General features: G+C 42.9%; 1 protein-coding gene across 1 annotated transcript in view; it reads left to right on the forward strand.

Moving 5' to 3' along the window:
* The window catches only part of LOC306733111 (vacuole membrane protein 1-like), a gene marked incomplete at its 3' end in the record, with an annotated part of 49,890 nt that extends 29,504 nt beyond the window's left edge, over window positions 1-20,386 (forward strand). Inside the window, exons 8-12 of the mRNA XM_079214305.1 lie at window positions 828-908; window positions 1,154-1,270; window positions 4,430-4,491; window positions 18,952-19,054; window positions 20,243-20,386. Coding sequence (XP_079070431.1) covers window positions 828-908; window positions 1,154-1,270; window positions 4,430-4,491; window positions 18,952-19,054; window positions 20,243-20,386 — 507 coding nt within the window. The remainder of the gene's footprint in view (window positions 1-827; window positions 909-1,153; window positions 1,271-4,429; window positions 4,492-18,951; window positions 19,055-20,242) is intronic.
* Window positions 20,387-22,964: the final 2,578 nt, after the last annotated feature.

The raw sequence follows: 22,964 nt of genomic DNA on the forward strand, positions 1-22,964 counted from the left end.
CTTTTGGTGGGGCCACATTTACAGGATGTAGAAAAACCTCCAGTTGCAGCTTGCTCTCGTTTAAAAAACAAGCTGAGATAATAATCAAAAATAGACTATTCACAAATTTTTCGTTTCATTTGGACACCAACATGTTTTTAGATAGAAAATAGAAAATAAATTATGTCAGTACACAACAATAATTTCTAAATAAGCTGAAACATCAACATTCAGAGACGATGGAGAAATCCTAAAAGCAGATATTTGATTATAAGATGTTATCTTAAATTAAGAAGTGATCCTCATTGTTTTGTATATTTTAATGTGGCATTTGAATGAGCTTCGGAGGTTTCATGAAAAATCATTCCAGCTGGCCACACACTTATTTTACACACTTCTGTGATATTCCCTCTTCCACAGAAATGCTTAGATAAACACAGGAAAAAACCTCTTTGCTCTCAATTGCTTTTAAATAAATGTTTCAAGAGCCCAATTTATTATTTCAATCCAAAAAAATATACTTATCAATCGGAAATCTGACAGAAATGAATTGTAAATGATTTATCATGTGAAATATAAATCCGCTGTCAGACATAATCCAGTATTTATACATTAAAGACAGTGTGATATGTATCTGACAGAAGCTGCACAACAATAATTAGAATAATAAATTATGATTATTTCGCAGTTAGCTGCGATGTAAAGGTCAGTAAAGCAGATTTAAGATGTCTCCTGTAAATAGAGCGATGTCTAAATGATGCACACGGCATGTGATCAGTCTCAGCTAAACAGCGCTACGTTTCGAATATCATTTAATCACACTTCTCCCCACTTTTGCTCATTTTCAGGACTTTGCCACCCGAGCAAAAGTAGCAGTGCAGAAACTCATCCAGAGGGTCGGCTTCTTTGGGATTTTAGCCTGTGCTTCTGTGAGTCCAACCACACACACAGAAAATGACAATGTTCATCGCATCAACCAGAGATAGATGTGAAATGTGCATGTGACCTCGTGGGATTATCAGGGACCTTCTGCAGCGCACCTGGAGAACACAGATGGAAGAAACGTCAATACCGTGCTACATTGTTTCATGCACTTTCTCTATGTGGTTTGTTTTGTACCACCTGGAGTGAATTCACACAATATCATCTTATCATCTCTATTGTTTCCCCCCAGATACCAAATCCCTTGTTTGACCTGGCAGGAATAACATGTGGACATTTCTTGGTGCCCTTCTGGACTTTTTTTGGTGCTACACTTGTTGGGAAAGCAGTCATCAAAATGCACATTCAGGTGAGCTGCAGCTGAACTAATATAACAAAGTGCCAGGATGGATTATTTTTGTTTTTCAAAATTGGAAATACAGACTTGCATCCATTGAAGCAGTAAAGTTGTGTTTGTCTTGTACCTTTCCGAAAGCAGCTGCTCGCTTCTGCCAAAGTTTGAGATTAATTTTCTTTAATATTGTCCAGAAGGTGAAGTGTGTTTTCTAATGAATCATATGCACAGCATCTCTGTCGGCTGGTAGCAAGGAGGCCATTTTGTGCAGCAGAAGTAGGGGGAGTCAACCATTTTGTGATGGCAGCTGCTGCACCCCCACTGCATTGTACAGTAGGCCAGTCCGACTACGGCAGATTGAGAATTTATAGGAAAGTAAAGGATACATCCTCACCCGAACCCTTGAGTAAGAAAGTGCTGTTCGGAGACTTGGCATCCCAAACGTTTCTTCTAATCCTGGAAAATCCTCAATTTGTGTCCAGGAATTCGCAGTATGTCTGTGATTACCGTCAGAGAGCTCGCCTTTCTGTTTTCTTAGCAAACGTTGGAATCTGCTCACTGTGATTCAGAGGGGAAGGGTTAAAAGCATTTGGCCTCATTCCTTCATCATATGCAGAAAGCTTTGGCCCGCAACAAACTAAGAATAAAAAGGTGGAGTGGGGGGTTGGGGGTCCAACCTAAGAGCAAGTTAACGCTGATAAACATTGTCTGTGGGAGGTGATGGAGAAAGAAAGAGAGATTTGGGAGGAGGAGAGCGGGGGTTTGCATGCATGGAAGGCACAGTGGCAGATTGCACCCAGGGGTCCCAGGAGCCCCCCAATGACAGAGGTGTGTCCCTCCCTCGCTCACGGAAAGAAAGACCTCACCCTGCTCTCCGGCGTCCCCGTCTCTCCTGTAGCTGCTTGGTTTAATCTTCAAGCTCAGGTTTTGCTTCTGATGCAAATGCTTCTGCTCTTTACAGTGTGTGGGCAGAAAACAAGAAGTGTGAGAGGAAAGTGCCCTGCAGAGCAGGTGACGCTGTCCCTCATGGGCCGAGAGGGAACAAAAGGGGATTTTGAGGCTTGTAGTGTGTGTGTGTGTGTGTGTGTGGGCGGTAAAACTCTCAATGCTTCAAAGCGTGTGTTTTGTTTAGTTTTTCTGTACCTGTGATTCAGGTGTGGTCTCACTGGTCTCCGAGGAGAGGCTTTTTTTGTTCGGCTCTGCCTCGTCAGCGCCTTTGTGACGCTGCCGGTCACTTGCGGATGAGGACGGGTGACGTCATGGAAAAACTCGTGGCAGCCCTTGAGATATAGAAGTCCGTCAGAAGAGAGTGAGACCGAGCAGAGGACATGGATTGTCATGTAGCAGAAAGTGAAATGAGACAAATGTTTTACGCCCTCTGACAGTTTAATGCTGGAGGCACGTCTCTGCATATTACTGTCAATTCCCTGTGTGTGTGTGTGTCTGTGTGTGTGTGTGTGTGTGTTGGACTGGAATGTGCGTAGCTCTTATCAGTATTATCAGTTAACTGAAAGGAGCGAGTCGAGACCATGTCACGTCAGCTTACCTGTGTCGGCCATGTTGCCATGTTGCCATGTTGCTCTGTGCCGTTTGACGAGATGTGGGTGCAGAAAATTAATATTAAGGTGCAAAATGTCTTCCTAAAGTTGGGGGTTAAAAATGACTTACTGCACAGTAACATTGTGACTGCGGCTCATTAATTCTGACTAACCTTCAACCGCACAAATGAAAAGAGGACTAACGGACATGTATGACCTCGACGGCATGTTGCATAACATGACAAAGAGCTCCGTAGCAAAGCTGATCAAACAGCGCTGTCACATGAAATTAAAGTGGTTATTGTCATCTGTTGTACTGACGTGGCTGTCACATTTATCCCTCGACTCATAGGGCTTTTTTTCCAGTCTACACTTTCTTTGTTGTTTTTTCAATGTCATGGAAGTTATTGGTGGTCACTCAAATCCTCCCTATTAGGCCAGTCTGCACTTTAAAACCTCTAATCAATATATTCAGCACTCAGTAGCCAGTGGAGGCCCGTCATGGAGACAGATCTGCACGTCAGAAAGTAGTGTTTTATTTTATTTCATCAGTATTAGCTTGTTGCAAAAGCATCTTGAAAAATAGGTGAACTAAATAACATTTGACTAATAACTGGTGGTGAGACATTTTTTATGTGAAACTAACTGAAGCTACATATGAGTGAAATTGTTATGGCTCCATCATCACATATAAATGTAGATGTCTCATCTCATCTGTCACTATATACACTTTTCCCTGTAATTCGGCGATATATATTTAGTGTCTTTGGAAGCCTTGGGATCTGGACTAGAATTTAAAATAAGGTTCTGTGGGTTTGAACAATCATTTTCTGCACAACATAAGTTTGTAATGATGGACCCGCTAAAAGCTCTGTGGGGTTCAGCCTGTCCAATGGCATGTTGAAGGCAACCTCAATGTTTCTGGATCAAACCACGTTTTAGTGGTCAAAACGCATGTTTGTTTATAAGAATTCAGCAACCTACAACAACTCAAGAGGACAAGTAAAGGACCTTTTGAAAAATCGGTTCAATTATTGGGTGCGTGCCCCTGCAGCCCGCCTGCAGGAGGACAGAGGGGCTGATATGAGCCTGAATGGCTGCCAGTTGCCTTTCAGGCCTGATGACTAGGCAGGAATCAGAGCGGACAGGAGCCGGCCTCCAGACCCCTCTGAAGCAATCACATCTCCTTTGATTCCTTACTCATCCATCCATCCAATCATTTACACACACACACACACACACACACACACACACACACACACACACACACACACACACACACACACACACACACACACACACACACACACTCTCTCTCTTCTGGTGTGATGTGCTGACCTAGTGTACTCTGTTGGTCGTGTGTCATAGAGTCTAAGCCTTTTATTTCTTTGCCCTCCATGACAAAAGGGCGTCTTCATGGCTGCTTTTTTGACCAAACCGCGATGGCGGAACAAGGGCATGGGCTCGGGCATAATGGCCAGTGTGTGTGTGTGTGTGTATATGTGTGAGGGGGAGTTGAGGAATTACTGATCAAACAAACTATGATGCACGTAGTAATGCCTTGTTCTGCTCCCCGGCAGTGACCTCATGGTTCAGTAACTGACTCGCTCTTTCTGTGTGTTTCTTTGTCATCCAGAAACTGTTTGTGATCGTCACCTTCAGCAGGCACATAGTGGAGCAGATGGTCTCCCTCATCGGGTGAGTAGGCCTCAATTTGTGTGTGTGTGTGTGTGTGTGTACTTGTGGGTGTTTGTTTGCTCACCAAAAGTACCCTTCGGGGTGTGCAGCTCTCACACATAAAAGAGTTGATGCCAAACTTGACGGTTGAGGGATCTTTTTTAGTTGCTCGTCGTGTGCCATTCAAGTAATTCATGTCCCTTTTGTGTGAGATCGGCCTCCTCCTCTTTGTGACTCGGATGAAGGTCACGTAGAGGCAGAGGTGGCTTTGAATTAAACATGGTGATTTTCTCTTTTTTGGAAGATGTCTATCCTGCTTGAAATGCCGTGTGCAGCCTTTGAGGTTTTGTCCCATCACCCTTCTCTCTCTGCTGGTCTACATTGTGATTAATGGCTGGGCTTTTTCCACTGGATGACTATGAGCATTAACTTATTCTAGTTTCTTCACTGGACGGGATGAACTCTTGTCTTTCGTCCCCTGTGCTTTTGCTCTCGTGACACACTGTTGGTCGTTACCTACCTGATCTAATAGGGAGGAGCTCCAGCCCAACGAGAGGGGCTCTGCTGAGTGTCCAAAGATGGATCTCCCTGATCCAACCTTTTATTCTTTCAATAAAATAACCACTCAGACAGTATCGAGTTTGAGTTACAGATGGGAGAGGATTTCACGAAGGAAACTTATTTGTGCCGGTATTTGTGTGTGCCAAGCTGGAAACAGCACCAGCGTTGTGTCGAATTTCCAAACGGCACGAGGGTTCCTTTGTGAATTAAGATGCCGGTTTCATCACAAAGACATCAGACACGGCAGGCTGGTTTTTGAAGACAACAAATCTAAATAAAAAGTCAAACAAAGGGGAACAATCCCACACACGTACAGATGCTGGGCTTCTTGGAAATGAGAGTCCATTGTAGGCTGAAAGAGCCTTGGTGCTGGGTGTGGGTGCTGATGGGTGCCATGATGGCTGTCCTTGTAGAGATGCCAGGGGTTGCAGCTGGAAACTGCCCTTGACACACCTGCTGGTGGGAGTTTGTTTATCCCACACACGCACACACGCACACACGCACACACACACACACACACACACACACACACACACACACACACACACACACACACACACACACACACACACACTGAAATCAGGCGATGAGATTGCATCAGCTCTCGTCCTTGCCATGTTGTCTTTTTTTGCACATTTGCTTTGTTTCTAAAATACATTTTTGGAAGTCTTTGTCCAGAAACGGAAACTTAAGTAGGTGCTGTTGCTCTTTTCTCCACGTGTGTGTTTTATTACACACGTGTCCTGACTGAGGTCTCATCAACGAAGCAGCGCTAGCTTAGCTGTGTTTGGGTTGTGAAAGTCCTGTCTCTCTTGTCAGTCACTGTTCATTGAGCTGCAGACTCAGAGCGGCAGATCATTGGTTATTGACAGGTTTCAGTCTGACTCACTTCTTCTCGAAAGGAAGTTTCCCTCATTACAACTCGTCAACCGTCAGCTTCCTTCCTCACTGAGGCCTTTCCCCCCTCAGCTCTGATTCTCTGTGCCGCTCTCACTCACACATCACCTTATGAATGGGTGACAGCCTTTCAATTTTAACCCTTTGGGGCGCAGAGCGACCGCAGCGTCAGTGTTAACTGTGCAGGTGCTCGAAAGTAAATTTACACCTTTACACCCGCTCTAATGCCGGCACCTGCAGTCGCCCCCACCCGCCGTGCACAGTTGCAAGTGCACACACATAAACCTTTTGTGCACGCAAACACGCACACACACACACACACACACACTCTCACACATACACAAAAACATGTGCCCTCTGGATGCCCTCTTTCTGAAAAGTCAGTTATGCCATACATCTTTTTTTTCACCTCAGCCAATCAATTAACACCTGATTGAACTTTTTTTATTTTGTATTTTTGTATTTATCGAGTGTATGGAAACTATTTTCTGTGAGATTCTTATTTGATGGTCTTGTGTAAACAGATTCCCAAAATAATTACTTTGAGCCATACCTGCATAAAATGTTGGAGGTTTTGGAAAATTCTTGCACAAATTACTAATTTGCTGTGTGGTCTGAGTTTTATAACATCTGTGGTATTTTTTTATTTTCCCATGTGAAATGTTTTTAAGAGAGTGGAGCATTGGCTTTCGTTTTTAGCAGTTTTTGATGATTAAATAAAGACGCAATTTGTGTCTTTATTTTGCCACACACAACACAACACACACACACACACACACACACACGGCTGACACAAAGATCAATGCCCGTAATTTCCGAGTGTAATTTTACTTTACTTTCAAATGATCACTCACTGAAAATGTACAAAACACTGAACTGTTATCTTTTCTTATCTTTTATGGAGTTGTTTCACATGATTTATTTATTTTAAATCGCTAATCATTTAATTGAAATAATGTATCAGCTCCATGACAAAACAAACAATAACATCTTTCACTAAGTTCTGATGAACTTGAGTAATTTTCCTGGTTTATTCAATTCAATTCAATTAGTATATTTTGTGTATATTTTTTGTGAACAGCATAATAGTAGTGACTGATTACAACATTTATAGCACATTTATTTATATATATATATATATATATATATATATATATATATATATATATATATATATATATATATATATATATATATATATACACACACATATATACACTGCTGCTGGCTACATGCTGTTTTGTGATTACGGTAGCACTATAGTTTGGTTATATTTTCATTTGGTAAATATTCCTAGAATCATGATGATGGATATTTCATCATTCAACAGGCTGGTCCACAAATCTTAAAGTTTCATTAGGAATATATTTTGTCTCTTTAAAAATGTGTCAGTAACAGTTTTGTATCGTGGCGTCGACATATTATTTCTTAATTAATTTTTTAAATGATCTTGTTTGGCCTTTTTTAGGGATGTTTCTAAAAGTTTTCACTTATTCATCAGCAATTGAAACGAGGAACATGTTTTTTCTCTGAATGGCAAATGGAAAGTGTGTTACTGAAGTGCAGCCTCTCAACAGAGCTTTGGATCTCGTCATGAGGCTTTAAAACTGTCAACAGACATTTTTATCACCACTGTTAACAAAAATGAGCAACTCTGGAGTTTTTAGTCTTTTTTTTTTACAGGCTGGAAATAAAATGTAGAGAATATGCAAAAGATCTTTCTTTTTTTTTTGAACGTGTTGAACATAAGTGACTTAACATTTCCATTATACATTTATGACTAATTTATGAGAGTGAGACCCAAAAAAGTGTTTGGTGGAAAAATAAGTTCTGTCCTTTGACAGTTGTTCAATCTTGTTCTTCCATTTTCAACTGTTTTTCTAATTACTGTCTGTTTGGGAAAGAAAAAAAAAGTGTGTCAGACATTTCAAACTTGATGGTGTGTTTTGTGGAAACAGATTCATTTACCTCTGGCAGACGAGTTCCACTCTTTTCCTGCCGTGCAAAGCATTTAAGGTTAAATCTACCACCCTCTGTCAGCAGTAGTAGGATAATAATAAAGATAATTTTTGCTTTGAAGTTCCACAAAGTCACAATAAAACCCGCCTCGGATGCCTTTTGGGCTGATAACAACGAGAACTGATAAGCAGGTCTGATGGAGCTGTGTCTGATCGGACTTGTTAGGTTTCCTATGCCCTGTGACTAATGTACAGATGTCTCCTCTTCAAGGCTGTGCGTGTACAGTCATTGTTTAAGTCAGGGAAAAATGTGCAAACTGGCATGCAGCAAGGCTTTGATCGAGATCTGAAGCAGTGGTACGGTCCAGAGGTTTCATGCTGTTATTTACTTAAGTGTTCATTCAGCAGATTTTTGCCCTTAGTCATCAAAAAAAAAAAAAATGCACACGTTTTCCATCTTTGTCAACAAGTCTTGAGAGTTTGTAGATTTGATAGAAATAAATCAACTTTGTATTTATTTATTTTAGTTAAATGGACTTCTAAATTACATTATATCGGTCATTATAACTCTATGGACCTCTCACTGAACACTTCCCATCCAGAGAAACAGAGTCTTATACCACAACATGCTCATTTTCTACACCTATTTGTGTAACAGAGGTCAATACGCTTGGACAGACTACAAAGAGCGAACCAGCCCCTGCTGCTGTGCTCCATATCATTTCAGGGCAACAGATTTATCTTTTTCTGTGCCCAGTCCTCCCTGTCCTCCTTTTTCTTATCTCAGCTGGGGCTTCTTCAGCCGGTGAGGTGGTGATATACAGCAGGAAGAGCTCAAAATCAACCTTTGCAATGCAGTAATGGAACGGGGAGCTTTCCTGTGTTGGACATGCTGTCTGGCCCTCCAGTTAGATCTCTCGTGAGTTGTTTTGTTTCAGCTGAATCGCTAACTCTGATTCATGCCACTCTTTCAGCAGCCATGTGTGATGATACATGAAAAGGGGAGAATATCTGTCTGCAGGAGTCCCGTGTGTTCAGACCGTGCCAGCGGTGACCGTGGTGGGATTGGGTTTAGTTTCTGTCGAGGTCTGGGAGAGATCAACGTGTGAGGTGGTTATGTTTGTGAGAATGTGGAAAGGGGAGTAAATAAGAGAGGAGCAGAGACAACAACAGAGACACAATTACAGTGTAATCCTATTATATCTCATCTTCTGGCTTTGCACCTAAAATGACTGTTCTCAATAATCCATCATCTCGATTGAGTCAGCCGCTCTCCGTGTCCTGTATTGAGCTTGACAAATCCCTCAGACTCATGTGTCAAGGGAGGCCGATCACTGTCGGGCTCTCGGGGAGGAAGCCATTGAGATGCAGAGAGGAAGAGATGAGGCCTGAAAAGGTTATCCAGTAGAAACCGGTGCACGTCTCCATGAGAATGCACCCATTTACATGCCGGTCCATCTCTAAGGCGAGGGGCCATTACCAGCACAAAGGCTCGCAGATGGCTGTTCCATCCACACATGGCTGTCGGCATTCAAGGACCACAGCAGGCCGGCCGGCTCAGCGGGAGGCCAGGAGAGAGCCACAGGTCAGGGCAGGGCGGCCTGGGGCAGTATGAGCCGCTCACCGGTCACACGGAAACTTGTTCTGAGAGTAACGGCTCAGTTGTTGTAGCTGTGATGGTCGACCTTTTTTATTTATTTTTTATTTTGCACAATTCAAACAATTAAACAAAAAAATCATAACAGAAAATGAATAGCACGGTGCACGGTGTGTGTGTGTGTGCGTGCGTGTGTGAGCGTGAAAGTCAGCATGGCTTACGTTTGTTCAGGGATATTGGATTAAACCTCTGTGGCAATTCCTAAGCAATGGTAACTAAAAATGTAGATATAACAGCTAAAACAAGAAAGAAAGAAAAACACCAATACATAACAAACTCTTACGAAACAGCAATTAGACTTTCTTTTAGGCAATTTTTGAAATGTTATCTAATTTGACTTTAGCTAGGTACTCAGAGGTTATAGCTTAATGTACACTGTGTGTGTATTTCTGTGCATCAGGGATGTTTGTACTAAAAAGAACAACTTTGCAAGATATCCACTTGATTTGTGTAACTCAGTCTGTCTAAGCCCCATATTAGCTTCAGACAGCATGAAAATGTGTGATTATTACTTAAATTATGAGTTTACATTGTAATACAGGCACCTGAAAGACTGGAAAAAGGGTGAACCTATCCTTTAACAAAATATCTCATCATCTCCCCCGTTCCTGTTTCTCACTAGCGTGGAGGTCGCAGTGAATTCTTCTCAACAACTCGAGTAAAGTTGGGTTACTGGAGAAGTGAAATTGCTGAGAACCATGTGAGCTATTCTGGGCTTTCACAGTAGTGCAGTTATTTGTGTGCGTGTAAAAGTACTGGAGTTAGGGGAGAAACGTCTGTTACTGCTTGTTTCCACTGAAGTTCACCCATCTTGAACACACACCCTGAGCTCATATAGAAACTAGGTTTGTGTGGTTTCATGCTGAATGTGGGGTTGTCTGGCTTGAAGGTAACTGTGGCGTCGCCTTGTAAGAGTTGAAAGCAGGGAGGGATTTTTTTTTATGTTCCCTATGTCACCATATACGTCTATGTGAAGCTAGATGCACCTATTTGAGGCGAAGAATTTCCTTGATCAATCAATATGAAGGGGACTGCGGTCTAACTAAGCTTCTTAGTTTATTTGACATGTGGTAATGTGTGTTGCCGAAGTGAAAGTGCTGAAAAAAATCCAAATGTATTTTTTTTTTAACCATTCACACCTCTGTCACGTGACTGATCCTATAAATAGCCTCCTTGAGCCATATGAGCAACGTCTTCCCGTTAACCCAATCTGCCAGAAGGGAGTGTTTTCGATCCTCTTAGTCACCGGGTGCTCAGGTCACCTGAGAAGCGCCCTGACAAAGATGGCATTGATCAGTCCTTCCACGGCCTGCCCTTTTCTCCTCAAACAGTCAGACGCCTCACTTGGGATGACGGGATCAGAGGCAAACATGGCAAGACAGTGGGAGTGAGGGATGGAGCGACTCTCTCTTTTTATACAGCGTTGTTAAGTTTAATGCGAGGCCCGGCGGGGCGTCCATTTTCTCATCTCCCCCACTTCCAGTCTGATTACCTTGGCCCACAAGCTCTGACAGAAATACAGAGGCAGTAACAGTCAGGGGGTTTGACTCCGAGCCAAAAGGTCTTACCACAGCCATTTAGAATAATATCCAATCGCTCGAGAAGACTCATGGTTCGGATTGTGTGCTGCCGGCCTGTGTCTGCAGGTAATGGCACCACGAGGGGATCAAAGGGGCACACAAAGATCTGAATGTCATTGTAGCTTTGGTGAGTAAGTGTCTATTTGTGTGTTTGTGTGAGTGAAAGAAAGACACAAAGAGAGGGAGAGGTCAAATATGTGTTCCAGGTCTGGTGTCATATTATGTGCCTCTCGGGCAACAGTGTGTGTCCCAGGACTTTCTGCTCTATTCATCGCTGATTCACTTGTTTTGGGTCCCGGTCTCAGGCTCTCGCTCATCAGATCATTCCTGCACATGCTCGGGCCACGCCGAGGACATCACGAAAGTATTTATTCACCAGCATGGCAGCCGGCCTGTATGTTGTTTTAGGAAACGGTATGCCATTGAATCATTTTTAGAGCAGCTTTTTTATCAAGACGTCATCCACTGAAGTGTATTGTTTTGTGAATCTCAGGATCATCGTAACGTGTGCTGTGATTTCACCAGTTGTCACGAGTATGTGTGTCTTCGTCTGTGTTGTGTGAGAGAGGAGTCATCCCAGACAGGACCTGACTCAGAGGCCGGTCGGGCGGCCGCCCCGGACCCCTCTCCCTCCCCTGCCTCCACCACTGCTCAGTCAAAACAGACATGTTGTCTCCCATGAGCCAGATTCACTACAGATTACTTGAGAGGGAGGAGAGATAGTACGCCGGGTCAATATGCTCGCTGTTGTCCAGTTGTGGATCAGCCTGAACCCGGGCAGCCATGAATCTAGATTATGAGGAGGTTCTGTTTTATTTGTTTTATCCCAGACACATAAATCATTTACTTATTATTTTACTTTGTGTCAAACTTCAAAGATTTAACAATGTGAACACAATGTTTTACTAAATCCTAGGACGAGACATCACATTCATGCAGTATAACTCTTTTATTGGGATTATGTAGTATTTATCTTTTTGTTCAGTTGTTCCAGCACATGAAGATGTCATCAGTAACTTTCACTTGTCTGCACTCGGTGGCTGCTAACCACAACCTCTGCAGCATGTCAACTCAAATGCAACCTATACTGCATGTACAACTGATCATACACTTAATCTGATAGCTATAATCACCTTTGGCAATTTGACAACTTTTTTGCTTAAAAAGATTGAATTGACCTTGCTGCTGTCTTAACGTCGAACACTTCCTTGCTGGTTTGTGAAGTCCCTTATGGAGCAGAAGCAGAAGGTACAGTTGTGAAGCGGATGCCATACAGCCTTTGTGGCTTTTAAAGGTAGCAACCTATGTGGTTGTCTGAGCGGCATGTCACAGTGTTGAAGAATCACACAGACTGCCAACACTCCCACAGTGTACTGTATACTTAAAAAGTACCTTACACACACCTTAGTGCTCACTGGCTAACCGGCTGTGTTTGATTACTGACATACATACATTGAGTCCACACAAACGGTCTCAAGTTCTGCTTCATTTTAAGAGCCGTATTCCACCCCGTGACCTTGATTCTTTGGTGTGTTTCAGACCTTCACATTTGTTTAGCGTCTCATAATGTGTTCATTTAACTCTTGTCTGTTTCAGTTTTCTGATTTGCTGCAACGTTTCCCATTTGTCACAAACAAAATGTAAATTTAAGTCGGAATACAGTGGGTGTGGTTATCACCGGGTCATGAGGTGTTCATTTGAAAGGAGGGCTATAGACGTCCCATCGGAAACAATGTCGCCATAGATCCCACACAGCGGCCATTCCTGCAAGCATGACATCACAGGATGGATGGAGACACTGGAGTATCAGCAAGGCCCGACACCTTCTTCTTCTGTTCTTCCTCTTCCTCTATTTCCAGTCTGCCTGTCGCTGCCACTCTCCAAGTAGCAGTATGACTTGTCTGGATGTGTCTCCACTCACATCTGACTCATATGAACAGCCCTTTCTCACCATTGAAAGGGTCAAGGCCTGATTACACAGTGACCCAGCAACCCCACACCCAGACCAGGAGGGCCTGTATGGGCATGCTGACCTGAACCTGGGGGGGGGGGGGGGAGGGGGGTAAGGGTTGGAGGGCTGTTTTATGTGTCTGTCTGAGAAGAGAGAGAAATAATAGACTTCTATAATTGGTGCCCCCTGATTTCCTGGCAGCACTGCGGGCAGTGGAGAGGATAGCATGTGTCCGAGCTTGTGCACACGTGTTTGCACGTGTGGGTGTGTGTGTGTGTGTGTGTGTGTATGCTGGCTGACACAGATGTCTGTGGAGCGGGGATGTGATAAACACACTGGGCAGGGGATCTCCGTCCAGGAGTGGGCTCCATGCTTAAGTGGTGAAGTCACTGGGAAAAAGTCCGGTTGAACTGGAGGAGGAACACACACACACACACACACACACACACACACACACACACACACACACACACACACACACACATACAGAGATATTACCTTACAGCATTTGCACGTGAACATTTTTCCTCACAATAAAGTAAAAGACACTCCTCCTCTTCCTCCTCCTCCCATAATTCCATTATTGAATCATTCTGACACTTAATCAAATCTAATTGGAGCAGTAGTAATTCATCAAGCCATGAGCTGATGAAAAGGAATGAGTTGGAGTGTCAGTGTTTTGCACAGAGATGGTGGAGAGGTCAGAGTTTCAGTACCTCGTGTCAGAGCGCTGCCTAACCACAGTGTGCGTGAAGTCTTGCGGCGTCTGTGCTGTTGTGTTAGGTGTGAACTGTGGCCCTGTGGAACGTTGGGTAACACGAGCGATTGCCTAAGCAGTTGTTGTGATGGTGTCGTAACCAGTTGGACCTGGCCAGGGTTTGGCTGTCATGTGAGCCCTTGTTCTCTTTCATCCCCTCAGGACGTCAGGGCATGTGTGTGTGTGTGTGTATACGTTTGGGATTTTATTAGCAACAAGAAATTGTGACTTTTATATGTGTGTGTGTGTGTGTGTGTGTTGAAGTGCCAGTGGAGGTGGCAGACTTCAGAAGAGGCAGACAGGTCATAGGTCGCCTCTGACTCATGCCTTGTGGAATTTGGTTTTCACGAAATGAACCCAGGACGCCTAAACACGCTCCACGCTGTGTGAACAGCAACAGGAAGTGATAGTTCATTAAAAAAATGAGAGGCTGACACGGGCCCTCACAAATTCACCCTTCACAGTAATAAAATGGCTGCAGGAAGGTGAGAGATGAGGGGCTTTCCATCCATATCTCCTTGTTTAGTTAAAGCGTATCTCCCCGTCATTTCTTCACTGATTATTGAGGAAGATAGTATCTTTTCTGGGTTAACGAGGGGCCTGGTTTCTAGAACTATGCTGTGTAAAGGGTATATGACTTTTTTGTACTCAAGGGAATTTCCATTATTAAACTATGATGGATGGACGTGTAGCTTTTGGTCCCTAATTGTAATTTTTAAAGTTGGAAATTTGGAGCAGATGATGCTGTTTGCACCTTGTTGGCCAGCAGCAATAGTGTATGTGCTACTTTTTCTTTGTCAGAAAGACGCAGGTGACTGTTCTTTAAGAAACAGGCTGTTTCTCACTTGTAAGTGTGAAGATATCCTTTGTGCAGTTAACAGCAAATATATTTTTTTCAATTCTCTAGCAGACAGAGGTGATGAGCCCTTTTGTGTTGATGAAAACACGGGGACCTGTAGAGGATGCAGGTCTCACAAATCTTCATTAACACCATAACCTTTTATTATATAGAATGATTTAGTCTTTAATATTCAAAATGGTTTTGGTTCTGTATAAATAGATGAAATATTCATACTTTAAACTGTGTTTGTGTGTGTGGTGAAAGCAACAGATCCTTGTTCTCCTGAAATACTCTTTCTCTTGTCTAATCTAAAGTCCAGAAATGGGCAGCATTGTTGAATTTGACCAAACACACTGATGCAATTTGTCAATCAAACAGTTGTTGTTTGTGTTGCACAGATGTACTGTGTGACTGCACTGATGGTGACTTTGAAAAACAGAAAATTGATCAGTTTGATGCCATTGTAGGATGGAGAGGGAGAGCTGCTCATTTATTTAATTGTATTTAAAAGAAAAAGAGAACGTGGGTCACTTTGAATCTATTTTCTGGGATGAAGTGGTATTCCACCTCTCAACAGTCGTTTTGCATACTTTAATACAAAAGAAAGTGTGCATGGACGGTTGGAAAATTACAATGTTGTGTCTATTTTCTGTTTTATTTGAACTGCGGTCTTTTTCCTGCATTAACATAAAAAAAATCAAGCAGTTTGAGCTGCTCTTCACACGTCACAGGCAGTATTATCTGTCATTTTATATTTGTTAATTTCTTTAAATACCTCTGCTATAACTTTTCATTTAAGTTACTATATTAGATGATAACAAGTGTCTTGATAGATTTGAACTCCTATATTTCATACATTCCTACAATAATTTGCTCTTAATATCTTCAACTCTAAATGTTACCAAATTTGATGTTGATTAAAAATATAATTTGAACACACACTGCTTATGTTTCCCACTATGTTCAGGAATATAAAACACACCTATATGTTGATGATATTACGCCACATATATTTGCTGGGAATCATTTTTGTAACCCCGGCACGTAGAGCTGATGATCTTTGCACAACTTCTGGAAGTAATTCAGTCAATTGGAAAACAACTGTCATAAAGTTTGATAGGATCTGCATGTGCAGGCTTTTATGGTTGTAAAACCACCTACATTTTAAGACTTGTCATTATTTTAATTATTATCCTTTTGAACTATTTGTTTTCTTTAGAAGAAGAGTCACATTTTATAAAACTGTTCGGATCAACTGCAATGTTTTTTTTTAACTTTGCAATACATTTTTTGTGTCCATTTATATTTTTGGATACAAACCCAAAACCTTTTTATTCTCATACAAAATACATTTATTAATGTTCATTATTTTAATTAATGTACAGCATTGATTCATGTGAAAATACACCATTATTTTCTGTCCTTTACTGCCTTTATACATTATGCAAAAAAACTGTTCAAATAGAAAAACAATACATTTAATGTAATTTTAGGCACCTATATGTCACATCAGTTTCAGCTAAATAAATACAATCAAAGCATGACTCGTTGTGTATTTTATCAATTTAATTTAGAACTAAACTATTGAATCTGATAAGTTCTTCTGCACGCCTACTTTATATATATATATATTTATATATAATTCTTTTAAACCAAATAATGCTCCCCATGAATTGAGATAATCTTTTCTTCTAAATTAGTCTTCAGAGTTACAACAGACATTTGGCCATAACTTGTAAAGATCAGACTTTCTGCTTTTTAGAAATGAGTTTAGTTCAAACTGATTAATGTCCCTGTTTCTGAAGGCCACAGTGTTTTAGATCCCCGCCAATGGAAAAAAGATACAAGCGAGGAGTTTTCTTTTAGTCTTGTTTAAAGCACAGGATTTTAACAAACCAGTTTTTAATGTTTGCTCAGTAACTGCAGAGTAAATAGTTCAGGCTTATTGTTTGCCAAATTACATCTTATGGTTGTTGTAAATTTCAGCTTCTAGTTTGTTTCCCTCCCTTGCCTCGACTCAATTTAAAGAGAACACCGAAAATACTTTTTTAAATGTCCAAACTTTTACTTAACATTTAGATCAACTTGTATTACAATCACTGTGCGTTATCATACTATTTATTACATATATTTACTGCGTGCAAATGTTACACAAATCTCTCATTTACTTCCAGTTTGAAGTTAATTTTATCTTGAGACGAAGAAAGATAATATTCTGTACTTCTTTAAAGAAGTGCAGCACTACTCACTGGTGGTAAATCAAGAACACACTTACAGTAGAAACTCTTAAATCCAACAATTTTCCCAACACCCTCTGAAGAAAGTGAAAATATATTCCCAAAAAGCAGAAAATCAGCTGATTTTTAATGGAAAGACCAAGAGGACTGTCCTGACTATGAGGCATTAAAATGTGTTTTAGACTGCTAGCTTTGAGAGTCTTTGTTGGTGGATTTGCCCCGGCTCATGACTCAGTATTGCTCATCGGGTAGGAGATGATTCGCCCGCCATTTCTCAAAACCGTTTCGCTCACTCTTTGTCCTTGCCTGTTTACTTTTATTTGCTGAACTAGTGGATTTCCCCCTTATGTTTTCTGGTCCTTCTCTTTCTTGTGCAAAGGCACGTTAAGCTTTTCATCCAGGTTATATCTTTTTTTAATTAGTTTGGTAAGTTTCTGTTTGTGTAGATGATAGGGATTCTGTGACGTGGGGGATGGGAATAGGAGAGGCTTTGTTTCCCTCCAAAAAAAAAAAAAAAACCCAGCTTGATTTTTGATACCGTGTGTCCTTACCATTTTCTATTGTGTAATTTAAGCGTGATCCATCTGTTAGACTTCCTGTCTGCTTTGCCCATTCACTCGTAGGATATCTATTACCTCGTATGAAGTTAATCATTACTAAAAGGCTTCCTTGTTATATACTCAATCATTTAACACAATCTGTTTTTTCCTAAGCATAACATAGGTGTGTGTGTGTGTGTGTGTGTGTGTGTGTGTGTGTGTGTGTGTGTGTGTGTGTGTGTGTGTGTGTGTGTGTGTGTGTGTGGAGGGACGGAAATGACTTGCCTCCCTCAGAGAAAGTTATCAGCCATAAACTCAACCGTATGTGACATGGCTGCCCCCGCAAACCTGCTTTAAAATCTTTTGATGATGCCTCCCCAACACGAACAAAAGACTCGCTGGTGGAACATAAGGAAAGTTTTGAAACAATAGCACACGGGATGTAATTGACTGTATTTTTTTGTTTAGCCCCAATAGAGAATAAGTGAAGGTCTTTAGCATGTATTTGTTTAGTGATTAATCACTAACTCCAGCCTAGGGATGGGCCACTGATTCGCTATTCTAGGGCATTTTTCTTTTTTCGTTGTGTGTGTGTGTGTGTGTGTGTGTGTGGGGGGGGGGGGGGGGGGGGGGGGGTTCAGTAGTATGCTTGTAGTTGGTGGCTAAATCTTGTAAAAGGGTTTCCTAATATGGGCCGTCTTACAAGGAGCGCCCTCCCCTCTGTGGACCATCCCCCCCAGATCTCTCAGCCAGTGATGACACAGCTCGGTACGACTCACTTCCTCATTAATTGGCTGAAACCAGTTCTTACAGGAACCGCCTGTGATAAATGTGAGAGTTCTGAGAAGTCATTCATTTCTCCTCGCTGCAGAGGCAGAAGAGGCACTGCAGGGGAGTTGAACGAGTTCATCGTTGTGTGTGTGTGTGAGTGTGAGGGAGAGGAAGCGGAGTATGTGTGTGTGAGAGAGAGAGAGAAAAAGAGAGAAAAAGAGAGAGTGAGGAGAGCGGAGCTGGAGAATGTGGGCGACCACTGCTGCCGCAGCTGTTGTACGAGGACCGGCCAACTTTATTCATGCCTTTTTTTTTTTAATGTTTTATTTTTTATTTCTTTTTTTCGTTTTACTTTTTGTTTTTTTTTGTTTCCCAGCAGCACTGTTTTCTAAAGCCGCGGTACAGGCTGTACTTCATTCTCTCTGTGTGTTTATGTATCTGTGGGGATGAGCGGTGAAGCGGTGCACCCGTTGCTCTCCCCGTCTTCCTCTCTTCTCACAGAGAGGAAGACGGGGAGACCGACACTGTACAGGACACGGGACAGCATGCCTCCCTTTGTTGCTGCCCTTGGGCTGGTGAGTAACAATGATGTGACGTGATTTGTCCCCCTCCTCCCTCTCCCCTCCTTCCCCACATGCCTCCCCCGCTCCCTTCCCCTGTCCTTCTCTCTTCTTCCTTCCCTCCTCCTCCCCCCATCTCTCTCTCTCTCTCTCTCTCTGTTGGTTGAGGCAGATCTGTTCCACTGCTGGGTGCGGCACTGCAGAAGCCCTTCAGGGAGTACTTGGAGGCCCAGAAGGCCAAGCTGCACCATCACGCTGGAGAGGGGATCCCGACTGTAAGTACAGGGGCCTCGGCCCCGGCTCACAGCTTCTATTCATTCACGTGTGCGCGCCAAGACAAGAATGCAACCCCCTTAGTGTTGCCTCTTTCCCTCCTTCTCCCTCCACTTTTTTTTCCATTGCTTTCTTCTCTTTATCTTTCCTTTTGATATCTCTTGACCTATTTCCTCTCACCAACATCATTCTGTTTTCAACCTCTTTTACCTGAACCATGTGCTTTCAGATTAAAAAAAAAAAATGTAATCAGTTTCATGTATATTTTTCAAACCTTAATTTCATGTTTATAAGAGAAATGTTGATGTTGTAGACTTTACTATAACCTGTAGTGATACAGTAGATTACAGAGGCTTGTTTAGGGCCAGAATGACAGAGTAGGTTAGCGCTGCACTGGGCGGGCTGGAGGGGAGGGAGGCGAGAAGGGGGAGGAGGAGAGGGGCCAGTGTGGGGTCTGGCTCCACTCGCTGGATTGCACTACTGTAGCGCGGGGCGTGCTGACTCATGCTCCATCTTACCAATAGGGAGTGTGTGTGTGTGTGAGTGTGGTCACTCCCCAATGTGTCACACATACACACACTTGCACTCAATGCCCCGCCTGAACCCAGCACTGACTGTAGACCGGGGCGGGGGCCCCCGCCACGCCAGTGACAATCCATCAAAACCCCCTGTCTAGAACAAAAAGAGCCAGTTGTAGCTGTAGCCGATTTCTCTTTTCAAAGCTTTTTTTTTTTTTCCCCCGCTCTATATTTCTCACTCCCTCTCTTTCTCTCTTGCCCTCACTTATTCATTTTGTAAACGATTTTTCTCCTTTTTTATGCGCGAGAGGAAAAAAAGGATAAACTTTTGAGTTGCACAAGGACAGATTAAGACAGATTTTCGAGAACAATGTTCCTCTTTTCTTGTAACTTGAGCCTCCTGCAGTTACAGGAGAGAAGCGAGGCAATTTAACTTGGTGGAGGCAGGCTGGGGTCAGTGGGGGCGTTGGGAGGGAGGACGGTGGGGGCTGCCGCGTGTTTTATTACCCCTGATCTCTATCTGTCCTGCACATGGAGCTGGATCCCCACCTAGCCTACAGCACCAGGAGCAGAGGGGAGAGCAGGGTGTGGGGGTGAATGGAGGGAGGGAGGGCTTCAACTTACTGACCCGGCTCCTCTCTCTCTCTCTGTTCTTACTGTGGTTCCTGGCAGGAGGAGAGCTGGCTGCCGTGGCTCTTTGAGAAGGTTGTGGTCATCATGGTATGCTTCTTTGTCTGCTCCATTGTCAACTCCATGGCCCAGAGCTACGGCAAGCGCCAGCAGCAGGACAAGCACTCGGAGGGCAAAGCGGAGTGAAGGCCAGATAGCAATCACAGCCAACCATCAACTTCAGACGCTCCCGACAAATCCGTAGTCATTTCAGCTCTCCCTCCTGGCTGGTAACCCGCCATTGTCTGACGCTAAGGCCTCCAACCGGTTCCCCTCCTTGTTATTGTAGCAACATGTTTATGTTGAACTTGGACTCCCATTGACTTGCTTTTTGAAGGCTTTGCATTTGGTAGTGATTTCCGCAATTGTTCTCTGCAAGGTAGGTGCTTGTTGGGACGCGTGTGAGTGAGCTGTTGCGTTGCTCTCATCAGCTCCTGAGCACGTGAGAAGAAGCTGCTGGCCATAACTCCCCTTTAGCGAGGCCTGTTTGTTCCACGAGAAGAGTCCCTTGAATTCACTTTATTTGAATAAGCTAAGATTGTTACTTTTGATTGTTAAGTGAGCTATTTATTCGATAACCTAATTATTTATTCTCTATATTAGCTTGTTTATTGTTAAGACTGTATTCTGTATTTATCGCTGTACTGTAGCGTTGTAAGATAAGACATGTAAATGACTTAAGTCAGTCGTTGTAGAGATGTTAATGACGTTTCAAACTGTTGGCGGGGCTTTAGGTGACCACTTCTTTTGTGCGTGCAGCGAAGCTCATCAAGGTACTTTTGGATGAGAAATGATAAATCGGTCATGAATCACCCTGCTGTTCCCTTTGTCTGCCCTTATTGTTCAGCTTCCAGGAAGAGAGCACATGAGTCAGCCCGGGGCTACTTTACCAGATGCAGCCATATATTGAATCAGATCTACGGCTGCGTGCGCCTGTGTTTGAGACGGGGAGCGAGAGGGAGATAGTAGGTTGGATTTGTGTGACCGTCACATTTGTTGCGCTCCCTTTTATCTTTTATGGATTAAAGCAGATTGGCTCCGCTAATAGACTAGGAATGCCTGGAAGTCTTAGTATAGCCGACAGTAGCTGCTCCTTTAACTTAGAGGCAGGCTGTGTCGTGGTAAGTGTTTTTCTTTGTCTTCACATGTCCATTTATCTTTTTTCTTTTTCTTTTTGTATCCTCTTTTACCTCCGATGAGACGTAAAGCTCATGTTCGCCATTACATGAGCATCTCTCTGCATTTCATAGGATCAGTGTTGTCTTTTTTTTTTTTTTGCTCGGCGGATAACGTCAGCTGGCTCTCGGTATATGCGGTACCTTCTATTTTTTTCCATAATTGCTAGAGAAATGTGCTATTTTCTTCTCTCTCTCTCTGTGCCGCTGCTGCGCTACGCTGGACTGAGCACAGTGGGCGCTAGAGCAAGCAAGGAGAGAGAGAGAGAGAGAGAAAAAAAGAACCCTCGAGCGCACAGTGAAAAGCGTCTGTGCCGTTACCTCAGCTGAACCTTCGAATGAACTCGTTGCACTGCCTCAGTCACGGAGCCAGGAGACGAATCACTCGAGTAGATTCAAAACAGAGGGGCACTGTTGAGCGGGCTGAACCCTGTGCTCTGCACCAGCTCTAGTCAGAACATTCACATCTCTTTTATCCTGTCATGGTAAGTCGGATCGGATCAGGGATTTTTTTTTTTTTTTTTTTTTTTTTCTTCTTCTCATTGTTGTCGTTTCTGTACATGCGTACGTCTCAGGCATGTCCGTCACTCTCTCGGCCTGTCAGATAGCTTATCAGACTGGTGTTGGCTGTTAAGATTGCAAGGCGACAACAGTCTGTAGGCTGTCTGACATTTCGGGCTCTTTCATCTGACCAGCATCCTGTTTTGTCCTCCTTCTGTTATTGCCATCGTCTCCGTTAGCATCAGTTCCCATTTTAGAGGTGTGTGCTGCGATGTCACTTCCTTTTATCCCAACCGCTTGTGAAACGTCAATAACATTAGTCTATTGTTTATTTCCTCCATGCTGACGTCTGTGAGGTTTTTATGTGGTTGTATGTGGGGAACTGTGTTTTCGCATGTTTGCAAATGCAGATGTACTACTGTCAATAGAGTACTTCTGTATATGCGTACGTGTGTACGTGTGTGTGTGTGTGAGTTGACTCTGTCCTCTAGAATTTCCAGAGAATCCAGACAGCACACACCTTATTGCAACACAACACATTGTGACACGCAGTCCTAGGTATGGTACACGCAGTGCTCACCCAGCGCTCCCCTTCCCTTTCACACTTCCCTCTTCTCTTTTACTCAGAACTTTCTTCTGTTGCTCAATACGCACTTTTATTTTTAAGGAGGTTGCATTTTATTGGAACAACTCTCTTGAGGGGATGTTTTCCTAAGGGCCACAAATTGGTAATTATACAAAGCTGAAAATTATTGCCTGACTTTTGCCGCAAAGCTTGAGTTTTATTTTAGATTTATTTAATTTTTTTCTTTCTAAAACAGAGCAAAAGGCTACAACTTTTTCCCTGGTCATAAAAGTAAAATCATTGGATAACACTGGAATGGCTCACTGGCATAGAGAGTGTTTTTCTTGGCAGTTTCAAGATGTCCTGTTCCATAAGGGAGCCCCCTTTTGGCGTGCCGGTCTGAATGTGTGTGTGTGTGCATTTTTGTCTAGAAATTCTGTTTATATTTTGAAGTGTAAGTGCCTCTATTCTTTGTCGAATATAC

The sequence above is a fragment of the Taurulus bubalis genome, assembly GCF_910589615.1.
Source record: "Taurulus bubalis genome assembly, chromosome: 2".
NCBI classification, from domain to species: domain Eukaryota; kingdom Metazoa; phylum Chordata; class Actinopteri; order Perciformes; family Cottidae; genus Taurulus; species Taurulus bubalis.